This window comes from Meles meles, chromosome X (assembly GCF_922984935.1).
Source record: "Meles meles chromosome X, mMelMel3.1 paternal haplotype, whole genome shotgun sequence".
Classification (NCBI taxonomy): Eukaryota; Metazoa; Chordata; class Mammalia; order Carnivora; family Mustelidae; genus Meles; species Meles meles.
In genome coordinates this window covers 115,006,805-115,019,168 of record NC_060087.1, presented here as the reverse complement: position 1 = coordinate 115,019,168, position 12,364 = coordinate 115,006,805, and the positions used below count along the sequence as shown (strand labels likewise).

Sequence of the window (12,364 nt, the reverse complement as noted above, 5' to 3'; positions counted from 1 at the left end):
CAGGAGACAGATTCTTTTAACATCCTGGGATTAGGTGCTTTCTCTGACTTTGTGTGGCTCTTTGGAATCAAACGTAGCAAATCCCCAAGGCTTGTAGACTTTTTAGATACAGGAGTCAAAGATGAGGCAGACTGTGAACCCCCCGGTGGTCGCCAGCTGCCCCTGAATGTGACTATTCGCGGATTGGGTTTGAGAACCCGGCAGGGGCTGCTGCGTTGGGAAGACCCTTTGAGGGAAGCCCCTGGAAGAGAGCAGAAGAAGAGGCAGGAGGGTTTTGTGCGGAGGAGGAAGACCTCGGGTGGCTCCGGTGGCCAGGGGCGAGCTGGACCGGACTGGCAGGAGGCCTGTGGCAAAGCGGAGAGGCCCCCTCCCCCCACCCCCCGAGGCCAGTGAGCCTCCGCGCACCCCAAGGAAGGATGGAGAGGTCGCAAAAATCCTGAAGGGAAAAGCCCTGCCGGCTGTAGGCCAATGAGCGGCGGGAAGGAGGAGTGAGGCTGGGGAACTTCTCCCAGAGCCAGTCAGAGGGGATGGCTGCTGGGAAGCCAATCAGCGTGCCGGAGCCCGCAGCCCCTCTGCAGTAGTTATGCCAGAGCGCCCTGGGTAGAGCGGCGGCGAGCGGGCAGCTGGGCTGGGCCGCCCGGAGCCCCCGCACGCGCTCGGCGCCCTCCTCCCCGCCGCCCCCGCCCGGTCCCCGCGCCGCCGAGCCCTAGCCCACCCCTCAGCCCGGCGCCCCGCACCCGCAGGCTCGCCGCCGCTCGGCAGCCACCGCCCCCTGGCCGCGCGCTTGGCCTCGCCCCGCCCCGCCCGGTCCCTTGTCGCCCCGCCCCGCCCGCCGGCCCCGCCCCGCCCGAGCTGCCGAGCCGTTCCCGCCCTCGCCGCGCGCCCAGGTAGCTGCGAGGAAACTTTTGCCGCGGCTGGGTAGCGGCACGTCTCCTGCTCCTCAGGGCCGCTGCCAGCCTCGCCGAGTCTCGGGACCGCTCTCGCCCCCGCTGCCACTCTCCCGCGCTCTCCTCGCTGCCCGCGAAGCAGGATGGCGGGGACCGTGCGCACCGCGTGCTTGGTGGTGGCGATGCTGCTCAGCTTGGACTGCCCGGGACAGGCGCAGCCCCCGCCGCCGCCGCCGGACGCCACCTGTCACCAGGTCCGTTCCTTCTTCCAGAGACTGCAGCCCGGACTCAAGTGGGTGCCCGAAACCCCCGTGCCAGGTGAGGAGGCGTCTCCGCACGCGTCCCCCCCGCGCCCGGCGGGGAGCCGGGGGCGCGTGGCGACCGTACCCGGGGAGCGCTGGCCTCGTGGAGCCGCGTTCGTGCGCCCTGGCGCTGGGCACCTGGGAGTGGTCGCTGCGCCCGGGGCCCGGCCAGGTCTACCGGGGGAGGGCGGAGGGTTGAGCATGGACCGTGTCCTCCTCTCCCGGGCTCGCTCTGCTGTCAGGGAAGGTACGGGTGGGAGGCACGGCGGGGAGGGCCTCCTCGCAAGCGCCGGTTTTTTGGGGAGGGCAGGAAGGTGGGAGCTGCTTCCCCCGGCCTCGGCGAACTGGCGCCCCGCCGCCGAGCCGGTGTTTCGAGCATTTGCCACCTTCGCTTGCACGAACGTGCCACCGTTTCAGCCTGAGCTGGACCGTGCCTACGGCCGGCCATTCTCTCCCCAACCTGCCCCCTACGCCCTCCTTTCCGTAGCCTGGGTTCCGGGGTTCGCGGGCCCAAGTGCAGACAAAGTTGGGGACAGATCTCCGAATCCGCAGTGGCAGGTAGAGTGCACGCTGGGGGAAACTTTTTAGCAGGAGGGTCCGCAAGAGGAGGAGGACCGGACCTTTCCCTTCAAAACAGCGTCCCTTATCTAGGTTGGCAAAATCGCTTCGAAAACGGTGCTGCAGGCCGGGGAGCAGGAGTCCAAAGATGATTTAACTCCTCCCCTTCTCAAATTCATCTGCCTTCTTGACAGGCTGGACCCTGGAGGGGAGATGATTTTAGGTGGAGGAAAGTTTCCGAACGCCTGCCTTTTGTTCTGCACAATCAGATCGTGTTGTAAGGGCATATTTTAACCTTAGCCGAGGGCTGTCGCTGTCAACAGATGAATATTAATGGCCCTGTGTGATTGACTGTCCCGCGGTTGGACTCCTAAAAGCCTGCCTTAGAATCCAATTAGGACAAGTTGCTACACTGACAATGCGGGCAAGAAGAGTTGGTTTGAAACAGGTTAATTTAGCGGAGGCGCGCTCTGCAGAAGCGGCCGGTGGTGTTCGCAAACCCTGAGACGTCCGTGGCCTTCGGGGGTCTCTTCCCAGCCCGTGCCTCCAGCGAGGCGCGCGTCCCTCGCTTCGGAGGGATGGGGAGCAGCCTTCGTCAAAAACTTGGCTCGTTGCTCTCAACAAGTCAGAGAGGCGGGCCTGATGTTTGGACCAAGTTGGGAAGGCGATGCGCGCCCTGTGGGCGCTGCCAGCGAGAGCAGTTCACTAGCGGGAGGTTACCTAGGCAGCCAGCGCGCCCTCAGCCCTCAGCCTTTTCTTTAGGTGGATGAAAAGAGCCGAGCGAGCCTGCTGTTTGGTTGCAAAGGTAATTGGTCACCCCTTTTGGCAACCGAAATGCGTTTGCGCATATGTTAAAATATTGCGTTGCAGGATTTCGCTCTATGGGAGGGAAGAACTACCTCTTCCACTCTTAAGTGTTAATAACGTACCACGTGGGCGTGTGCAAGAGCTGTAAGGGGCAACCTATGAATCAGTTGCGCAGAGCTGAAACAACAGGCGAAATCTCTGTGCCCTCGAAGTGCCGTGGTAATTAGATTGCGAAGGACAGAGAACACGCTTTTGTTGATAATGTAAAAATTGGTCCTCACAGGGTGAGTCCCCACCAGATGAATGGTTCCGGGGTTGGGGTTAGGGCCACATTCGGCTGATTCGAAGCCAGGGAGGAAAGGTTGTGCTTAAAAGAAGAAAAAGACCAGAAGGAACACACTGATACTCCTTTAGCAACCCCCTCCCTCTACACTCACTCCTGCTGGCGCGGGTCCTCCCTCCTCCCCAGCTCTCCGGGCTGCCTGCCTCTTTGCGGCGGCCTCTGTATACAAGTACTGGGAGGGCCCACACACTGTGTGTAAGAGATTTGGCCTGAGCTCTCTCCCTGCGAGCTCCCTCACTCCACGCCTAAGGATGGCCATACTGTAGAGAACAGGAATTCCTAAGGCGGACTCCCCCTGCCCCTTTCTTCCAGCATTTCCCAAACTCTGTAGGCAAAATCACTTTGCAACGGTCTTCAGAAAAACCCAACTTCCCTACTTCACTTCTGTTTCACAGCTGGGTGCAGAGGCCAGCACCTTCTACATGGCGGGCAGGCACTGTTCTGACTCGTGCTGGAGTAAAGCCAAATTTCAAATGTGGTGACACCCAGGCAGCGACCATATATCCTGGATTTTCCAGGGTCTGCACAGATTTCCGGAACTCTTGACTTGCCATGAAAACCATGTGTCCCATATTTCCCTTTGGCGACTCTGGGCACTGTAGAATAGGAAACATGGTGAAAATCCTAATGTCCAGGAGTGGAAAGAGCTCATCAGTATTTCAGAGAAGAGATGATAATGGCCGACTAAATACAATGGCAAGCACATCATTTCAAAGCGAATAAATGTGTCATTTGCTGCTGTCGTTCAGTGGTTGGAAATTGAAAGAGAGCTGCAAATTATTTGGTAGTTATGAGCCATCAAGATGACCGCTTGACTTTCTCCCTCCTCTGTATTTTAAGCCATGTTCAGTTTGCCCGTGTCACTGTATTAACTGCTAATTAAAGCTCTCTTTGTCCCAGATAAAATGAGATTTGGTCACAGTAAGGAGAAATCCTCAAGAATGTCCTGTCTCACTTAAGGGGAGCATTTGGGATTGACTGCTAACTTCGGCCATTAGCAGAATTGGGTTAGAGCGGATAAGGTACATTTCTTATATTAATATGGATGCCACTAAATGGCATTTGAAATCCGACAGCCTAAAAAATAAATGACTGGTGCTAAAGGGCTACACCAGCCTTCCACAAAGTTCATCTAAAGCCTTGCAATCTCGTGTTCCCATTTCTTTTAGAGCATTCAAAGGCGCGGGATAACAATTCTAAATAACATGTCCCCCAAATCCATAGATCTTTTCATACCCCCTAAGGATTTGTAGCTTGGAAAGCCCCACAGATGGAAACCAGGCACACAGAGTTAGCATTTGGCAGAAAAATCCATATAACTGACTTTCAGTGTAGCTCTTTTGCCCTTATTTAATTTAGAAAAATTCAGAAAAAAGCCAATGAGCTCATAAGTCTGGATGTTTATTTTGTTTTGCTTAACCTACCCACAGGCGCAATCAAGAATGGATACAATTTTAGGCAAGGAAAGTGAGCTAGTAATCAGACAATGATGTTTCCAATTGTCTCAAGGGAATGTTACAGAAGTCTGAAAAAAAATTCCTCTAAACAAAAATCAAGTGTAATTCACTTTATGAATGCCATACACCGCTTTTGTGGGGGGGGGGTGCTGGTGGTGAAGGGGACGGACGACGGGAAAGAGAAAATCAAACAAACTGTGGTAGTGTTGCAACTCCCCAAAGATTGAGGGATCTTGCCTTAGAGGGCCCTGGAAAGTGCAGGGACCAATCCCAGGAAGGCCAGACTCCCTTGTGGGTCAAAGGCAACCCCGAAGAGGCAAGCCCGACTTGAGAGTTTCTCAAAATAGACGAAACACCATAAAAATAAAAATCAGCATTCTTGAAACAAAGAGAGAGTTTGCTCTTGGTTGTAGTTGTTTTAAAGTGTGAGAAGTAGCCACCAGGTCTGGGTGGTCTGGGTGGCCAGCTGCGGTCCCCTAATTAGTTTGAAGCAGCTCGCGGTCCTAAGGTCGGGAGAGAGAACAAGGCCTGGGCTGTGGGTGTGGGAGGACTTTCTCTGTCCTGAGGCCGCCCTGGAGGGGGAGGCAAGCAGGTGACTGATTCACACTTTGACCAAGTTGCATTATTGCCCCCCTAACAGGGAGCAGTTGGGAGGACCCTTCAGAGTGGGGTCAGAATTGATTTCTGAGGTGAGCCCTGACGGGTGGGACCTGGCTGGGCTTGGAGGGCAGGGTGGGGCCAGGTCGGGAGGTGACTGGTGGTCGGTGGAGCGCCTGGGCCTTCGAGAAGCCCGAGCCTGGCGCTCCTTGGCCGGGCCCCCGTGAGGTGTTGGAGGTGCCAAGAGGAGTAAGACACAGCCCCTTTTGTCAAGGGGCTCACAGTCTAGTGGGGGAGCCTACGAGTAAACAGACTTCTCAGGAAACTTGTAGGATTAAATAGGGTGAAAAGGGCTAGAAAATACCTCCAGGAAATTGGCTGAAATGGTCACAATAGCCAGCCTGGCCAAGGGAAAAGAACTGAAGAGATGAAGTGGGAGATAGGGCAGACGCTCTTAATAGGGCCGCCATCTTAAAGAGAGTTTTCTTAATTCTTGGAGCAAATTCCGCACAAGCATTAAGAGATGCATGCGAGAGATGATTCCGGTGGATGCTAGATGACACGGATGGTGTCAGTTTTGCAATTTTTTTTCCTTATGGGCTGGGAGATCGCATCCAATCTTTTGATGCAATATTTTTGAGCGTTCTGCTACTTTCATCTTGAGAGTTGCAATGTTTGCTGTTCACCGTAGCCTAGAAAAAGGCTGCTTATTAGCAACCTGGGAAGAAAGAGGCCTGGGTTTGTCTGCTGTGAGACAAGACAGAAAATATGTTTTTTCCTTAAATGGCAGCTATCAATGACCATGCCAACTTTAGTGTTTGATGCATATACAAAAGCATGGGTCTTAAGAGGTATCTTATTACTCATTTCTAAGAAAATTGAAGATAATCACTTATAACTTGTGCACACGATACATCATTTGGAAAGAATTTCACTAGGGATCATATTGCTCAACTGAAAAGTTCTGGCATGCTGAATTTGTACATTTTTGTGAATGCTTCCTTTACTCTGATCTCTCGCTTTTTTCTGCATATGGTTATTTGTATGTTTTAGATTAGAAGCTTCTTAAAGGGAAAGCACTGCATTTGGTGCAGTGTTGAGCACAATACCAAGAGCCCCACAGCACATTTAGTATATCATCGACGATGATAGAATTTCGCGATCATGATGTATTCCTATGAACTCTCAGATGCTTTCCTAAGCTCTATGTCATCTTACTTATTTTAAAAACCTAAATCCAGTTTGTTTGGGGACACTGTTGGGGTATGTGGACAAACTTTTCAGGCTATATATATCTGGCCTGGACCAGATTCAGTCTTTCCTCAGTTAGCTGGCAACTCTTACCATCGCTTAAGGGCTTATTAATGTCAAGGACCCAAAGAACAGATTGAAATTAGCAACATTGTTATGACTGGCATAGTATCATTACAGAGCAACAATTATTATGGCACATAAATTGTAAGCCATCTCTTAAATTGAACTCTTTGATTTAATGTCAGCTGGACCTTTCTTGCTAACGTTGACATTACTGTACTTGGGGGTCGAGCTGTAACACGTGCGTGTGTTTGTGTAGCCTGGGATCAGAATTTGTGCAGAGGCTCAATCCAAGAGCCCATACCAGGAGCCAACATCTATTCGGCGCTAGCCAAGCTTGCAAAGGGGTTTGGAGTTTTGGGTAAGCTAGTGTCTAATGGAAAGTGTGGGCTGAACCCCCCCCACTCATCCGCCCATATTTAGCAAATTGTCTGACTTGAAACAGGATCCCCAGCGCTCCATTAAGAAATGAGCATCAGAGAATAGAATCCAAACCATGGGCCCCAGACTGACTTTAGAGACAGCATAAGGTAACGGGAATTTACCTTCTGAGACAGAATGACAGGGAGAATGCGAGTCAGAAAGCGAAGTGAAGGTGGGCATACTGGCAGCGAAAATGCGCATTTTGAAATGCTGCGTGTGTGGAGAAAACCCTCATTGGAGCGCGGTAGTCTCCCTTGAAGACCTCATTGAATGTACAAAGTATAGAAGATTTAGTTCTGTACTTCAAATTAGGCCAATTAAACCTCAATTGTCCGAGTGCTAATTATTAGAAATACTTGTCCACCATTTTTCAACAAAAATGAATTTGGACTGATTCCTGAGAAAGACCTGTTCACTTTTCCCTCTCTTTGTGTGTAGCTGGACAAAGCCTTATTTGAGAGTTTGTATTTTTCCTCATGAGTAAAAGAGAGTCAGTGTTAGGACTGAAATGCATTGCTAGTGTTCCAAATAGTTAATTACTTCCAGTAGCTGAAATTGTGTTTATATGCTAGATTAGTAAATCTCCTAAGCTCTCTGAAGTATACTTAATAGGCTTATATTGATAAATAATTGATAGGAAGGGAGATAAAATACAAGTGAAAGTGGCAATAAGAAGGGACAGGGAAGTTAAAGCCTTTATAAAAGAAACCTCCATTCATTGTCTTCTATCCATCCACCTGACAGTGGAATGATGTACATTTCTCAGAAGTGAGGATTTTGAGAATATCCTGTGTTTTTCAGAATTTTCACAAAGTGGCATGCATTTGTTTCTTGTATAAATCCAGAATAAGGCAGAATTCTAGACTACAATTTTAGCTGGCCTTTTCGAGTCTGCCTTTTGGAAATAAGTTTATGACTGGAAAATTAGAAGTCCTGAGTATGGCATCTTTAAGGTATGTGTTCATAATCATCTGCGTCTGCCCTGCCAGACTGTGATTTTCGTCTTTGTATTTCCCATCTCGTAGTACAGATCATAAGTGCTTGATAAATATTTGTCGCCTAAATGAATGATTGGAAGTAGAAATGTATTACAAACATAAAATTTCCATAACGCCAATATTTAAGTAGTTGATTCACTTTTACTAATATATTAAGGTTTCTAAAAAAGCAACTCCTTTTTCAGGTCAAAACTCCATCTGTTGTCTATAGGTAAGTGGCAAAGGACTGGTTGAATTCATGTGACTGTACTGAAATTCCCCAAAAGAAGTAGACTTAGGCAAATCCTTCCAAGAGGTAAGTATTCTATGCTTGGTTACAAGGCTAGTCTAAGAGGTTTATAGATAAATTAAATATATCCACATATAGATAAATGCATTTATTTACTTTACAGATCGGTGGCATTTAGGTTTCAAAAATAATGCAACTGGGTGTCAGTTACAGAAACATACATGGAAAGTATGTAAGTTTTTCTTTGGTGTTTGGTGTTTCTTACCGATAACATGAAACTTCATAAATGTACATTTAAAAGGACATAGTCTGAAGTGGATATTCAGCCATGGAAATTTTATTGGAGTAGGATAAAGGGCCTCCTGAGAGCTCTCTTAATTTCTGTATGCACTGGGGCAAGCTTTTAAAGTCAGCTGAGAAAACTCAACTGGTTGGCTAGGGATGACCCATGGGGAGTTCTTTCAGCTAGAGGCCCAACTAGGAAAGAGGGTGAAAAAGAAAGGGATGATGCTCATTTGAAAATAATATTAGAATTGTGTTTGGATACTTTCCTCCTTCATTATGGTTTTGCTCCCTCTCCCCCAAACTCTGCATCCTGGTTCTCATGGTATGTGTCAGCATCTTGGGGTACTCCATTGCTCTTTGTCCAATTTTGGCCCAGATGATTGGCACTGAGGGAAATGTGGGGAAGAGAGGAAGGGTCAGAGTGACAGATACAGGGAGGACATTCAAAGCCCTTGCCGTGGTATGTATCAGAAAGTTCGCTGACACATAACAGCCTGAAAGGACTGGAAAACATTTGAGTTTGGAAGCTTGGGTGTGCATAGAAAATGTGGAGTTAAGCCCCAAGCGCGTTTGGGTCCCAGAAATACTCTATTGCTCTTCTTGCTTAGTATCTGTGTTTCTGTGAAGTACATAGCTTATTCATAGCCTCTGCCAGACCCTACAATGGCAGACAGCAGAAGCCATATTTGATTCAGCATGATATCCTCTAGAGTGGTGAGTAGCGTGCCTTGTGTAAAGTTATTAATAAAGGTTGGAGCGAAGGTAAGAATAAACCCCTAAAGAAACAGTCTACAGGACTTGACTGCTGTTGAAAGAGATCCGAGGATGGCATACACCTAGCGAAGGACCAAGTCTCTGGGTGCTTCGTTGTCTATGTTGATCTGCAGTTGGGACCAAGGGTGGGGTGGTGGACATGAAGCCCATTTATTTGTTCTTTGTAGACCTGGGGGCCTTGTTGCCCTTCTTTCAAAACTGAAGTCTGGGGAGGAAGTGACTAGTAGAGAGAAATTTTTATGTACAGGTTTCCTCTAAGATTTATTTTGTTATTTGGGGGGGGGGGCGGGTAGAGGGAGAGAGAATCTGAAGCAGATTCCGTGCTGAGTGCAGAGCCTCATATGGGGCATGATGCAGGGCTCGAACCTACAACCCTGAGATCAGGACCTGAGCCAAAACCAAGAGTTGGGTGCTTACTTGACTGCACCACCCAGGTGCTGCCACCACCCCATTCCCCTGCCCCGGCCACAAACTTCTCTAAATATGGTGCTTGAGGGGTGCCTGGCTGGCTCAGTTGGTAGAGCATGTGACTCTTGGTCTTGGGGTCATAAGTCCAAGCCCCAAGTTGGGCATAGAGCCTACTTAAAAAAAATGTGATGTTTAGATATGTTTTATATGTACTTATATCTATATACACACACGTTTTCATTTATATATGTATAAATATTCTACATTTCTGTTATTTTGATAGGAACAATTTATAATTATGTGTTGTTTAAACTGTTTGAAAGTTGTTAATTATTACTCCTAGTAGGGAGTGGTCTTTCCCAATCCTACCTTGTGTCATGAAAGCCTTGCTTTCATATATCTTATGTATGGAGAATACAACCACTTATGGAGTGTCTGCAGGTTCTGAGTTCTTCACACACACACACACATACACACACACACACACACATATCTGTACACTCAGACACACACATAATATCCCTACATCAGTATATCCTTAATAACCTAGAGAAAAAGCCTAATTTACCCTGGGAAAACCTAGGGGGTACTGCTTCTCGGAACTCAAGTCAACCATTTTCAGTTGGATTGGCCCCAAATTGTTGCAGAGTGAATTGTCACTGATATCACAGAGCTCATTTATTAAGTTCCATCGTTTTCCTAAGTACAGAGATGTGATCCTCATTTAAAGCAGTGATGGTCAACCCATATTGTGAATTTGGCTCATTTTGGAGAATGACTTCTAGCACCGGCCGCATTGCACGTTGAGCTCCACAGCAAGGAGAATGTGACCCAAGAGGCAGTTTCCAAGTTAGCTTTCATGGAGTGATTGTATTGGGGACCACATTTAGTTGTTTTGGAAAACAGATGGAAATTCTCAGGAAAGGAACCTACTACTAATAATGAGCTCTATGCGCCATCGCTGCATAAATACTATAAAGTTTTTCATTCATTCTCTGCTTCAGCCAGCATTCATTGGGCCCTGATTCTATGCCAGGTACTGAGCTGGGAGCTGATGCATAAGATACAATCACTGCCTAGGAAGGGAGCCATATAGGGATCTGGGGGTTGTTGAGCTATGGAGGAGGGATGCCTACCTGCCTTAAGTGGACTGCCACGTAAGGTATATGCAAAGACACGTAGAGACAGAGTGACTCATTTTTTGGACAGGACTGGTTTGGATTGGTTGGAGAACAGCTGTTGGGGGGTGCGGGGAGTAGAGGAAAGACGAACTAGAAAAGTAGGCAGGAAATGCTGAGGAGTTTCGTTGGGCCATATCCAAGGATGATAAAGAGCCAGGAAAACATCTGAAGAAGAGAACATGGTATTTAGTATGGAGAATGACTGGCAGCGAGTCTTAGTAATGCAGGCTGGAAAAAAGCAGGGCAGGAAATAGGGGAGTAAAATACCAAGTTGAGAGGCTAGAGGAAATGGATCAGGTATGACTTGCTGACTGGTTATGAGGATAGGAGGGAGAGTCTAGAACTTCTAGTTTTTCTGGGTGGTGGACCTATGGCACATTGTAAGTGCTCAGTAAATATTTGTTGACTAAATGAGTGAAATACAGGTGAAACATATATTTTTAAGTAAACTCTGTCTCCGACGTGGGGGCTTAAGCTCATCACCCCACGGTCAAGAGTCACACACTCTATCGACTGAACCAGCCAGGCGCCCCAAGAAGAACATATTTTTAAGGAGTGAAATAATGAGTTTGATTTTGAAGGGGTTGAGTTTGAGGGGTCCTTTGATTATTGAGGCAGAAATGTCCACTAGGTGATTGAGTTTGTGTTTTGGATGGTAGAAGAGAAAGATCAGGGCTACACACGCAGATACATACTCGGGTATAGAACAACATATAGATGGTAACGGAAACTCGGGGAATTGATGAGATCATCAGGAAATAGTGCATACACTCTTCCGGAGTTCAGAAAACGCATAGTTGGGACTCCTCAGCATATAGGCTCAAGTTGGAAGTCATGGGTGTGGATGATATTTTCCAGGCTTTTGCATGTGACACATCTTAAAATGCATTTTGCCAACATCTGGTGATTAAGAAAAAAACTGCCAAAGACTTCAAGAATTCTCTTGATTAAGAGAAAGTATGAGTGGATGTTGTCATGGTCCAAAATTTTGCAAATAAGATAATGCACGACCAAACACACACACACACACACACACACACACACACACACACACACACACACGGGTGGTGGGGAATGTAGAGAAGTACATTTGAAGCAAGGGATTGGATTTCTGTTATTTTTGATAGCAGTAATTAATAATTTTTCATGTTATTTAAACTGTTTGAAAGTTGTTAATTGTTCGTCTTAGCAGTGGGTGGTCTTCCTCAATCCTACCTTACATCTGTGTCGTGAAAGCCTCGCTTTCATATATCTTACATACAGGCAATGCAACCACTCATGGAGTGTCCCTAGCTTCTGAGTTCAGCTGACCTGCCTGGTTCCAACACAGAGACCCCTCTGGTGCCCCCAGCCCCCGCTGGGGAGCAGCCTCCCACTCTGGAGAATGAGAGCTGTAGCTTTTGGGAGCGCTGGTCTCTCTTCTACTAGCTGGTCTCTGAAACATGTGGTTCTAAGCAAATATTAGGCATACTTGTGTCATTGGGCTGATCTTTTCTTAAGTGTCTATGGAGATGTAATGTGGTTTTTTTGTTGTTGTTGCGGGGGTGGGCGTAGAGGGTGGTAGAATTTTCCGGTTCTCTGGCATGAAGAGTTTCTTTCATTTCCCTATTGTTCAAGAGGTTGCCTTCGTCCAGGCTTCTACTTCCATTCAGTGTAAACTTGAAACGTCCTGTTCTCCAGAAGATTTTCTTAAGACCGCTTTCAGATGAATGGAATCGTCTGGAAGGGCCCTGAGGGAAGAGCACAGAAACTACCACCTACTGAGTGCCCGCTATGTGCCAGTTGCTTTGCATTTAATCCC

At 48.1% G+C, this 12,364-nt stretch overlaps 1 protein-coding gene across 1 annotated transcript in view; it reads left to right on the top strand.

The window, feature by feature from the left end:
- Window positions 1–839: 839 nt before the first annotated feature.
- The window catches only part of GPC3 (glypican 3), a 406,178-nt gene continuing 394,653 nt past the window's right edge, over window positions 840–12,364 (top strand). Inside the window, exon 1 of the mRNA XM_045994515.1 lies at window positions 840–1,205. Coding sequence (XP_045850471.1) covers window positions 1,031–1,205 — 175 coding nt within the window. The 5' untranslated portion in view covers window positions 840–1,030. The remainder of the gene's footprint in view (window positions 1,206–12,364) is intronic.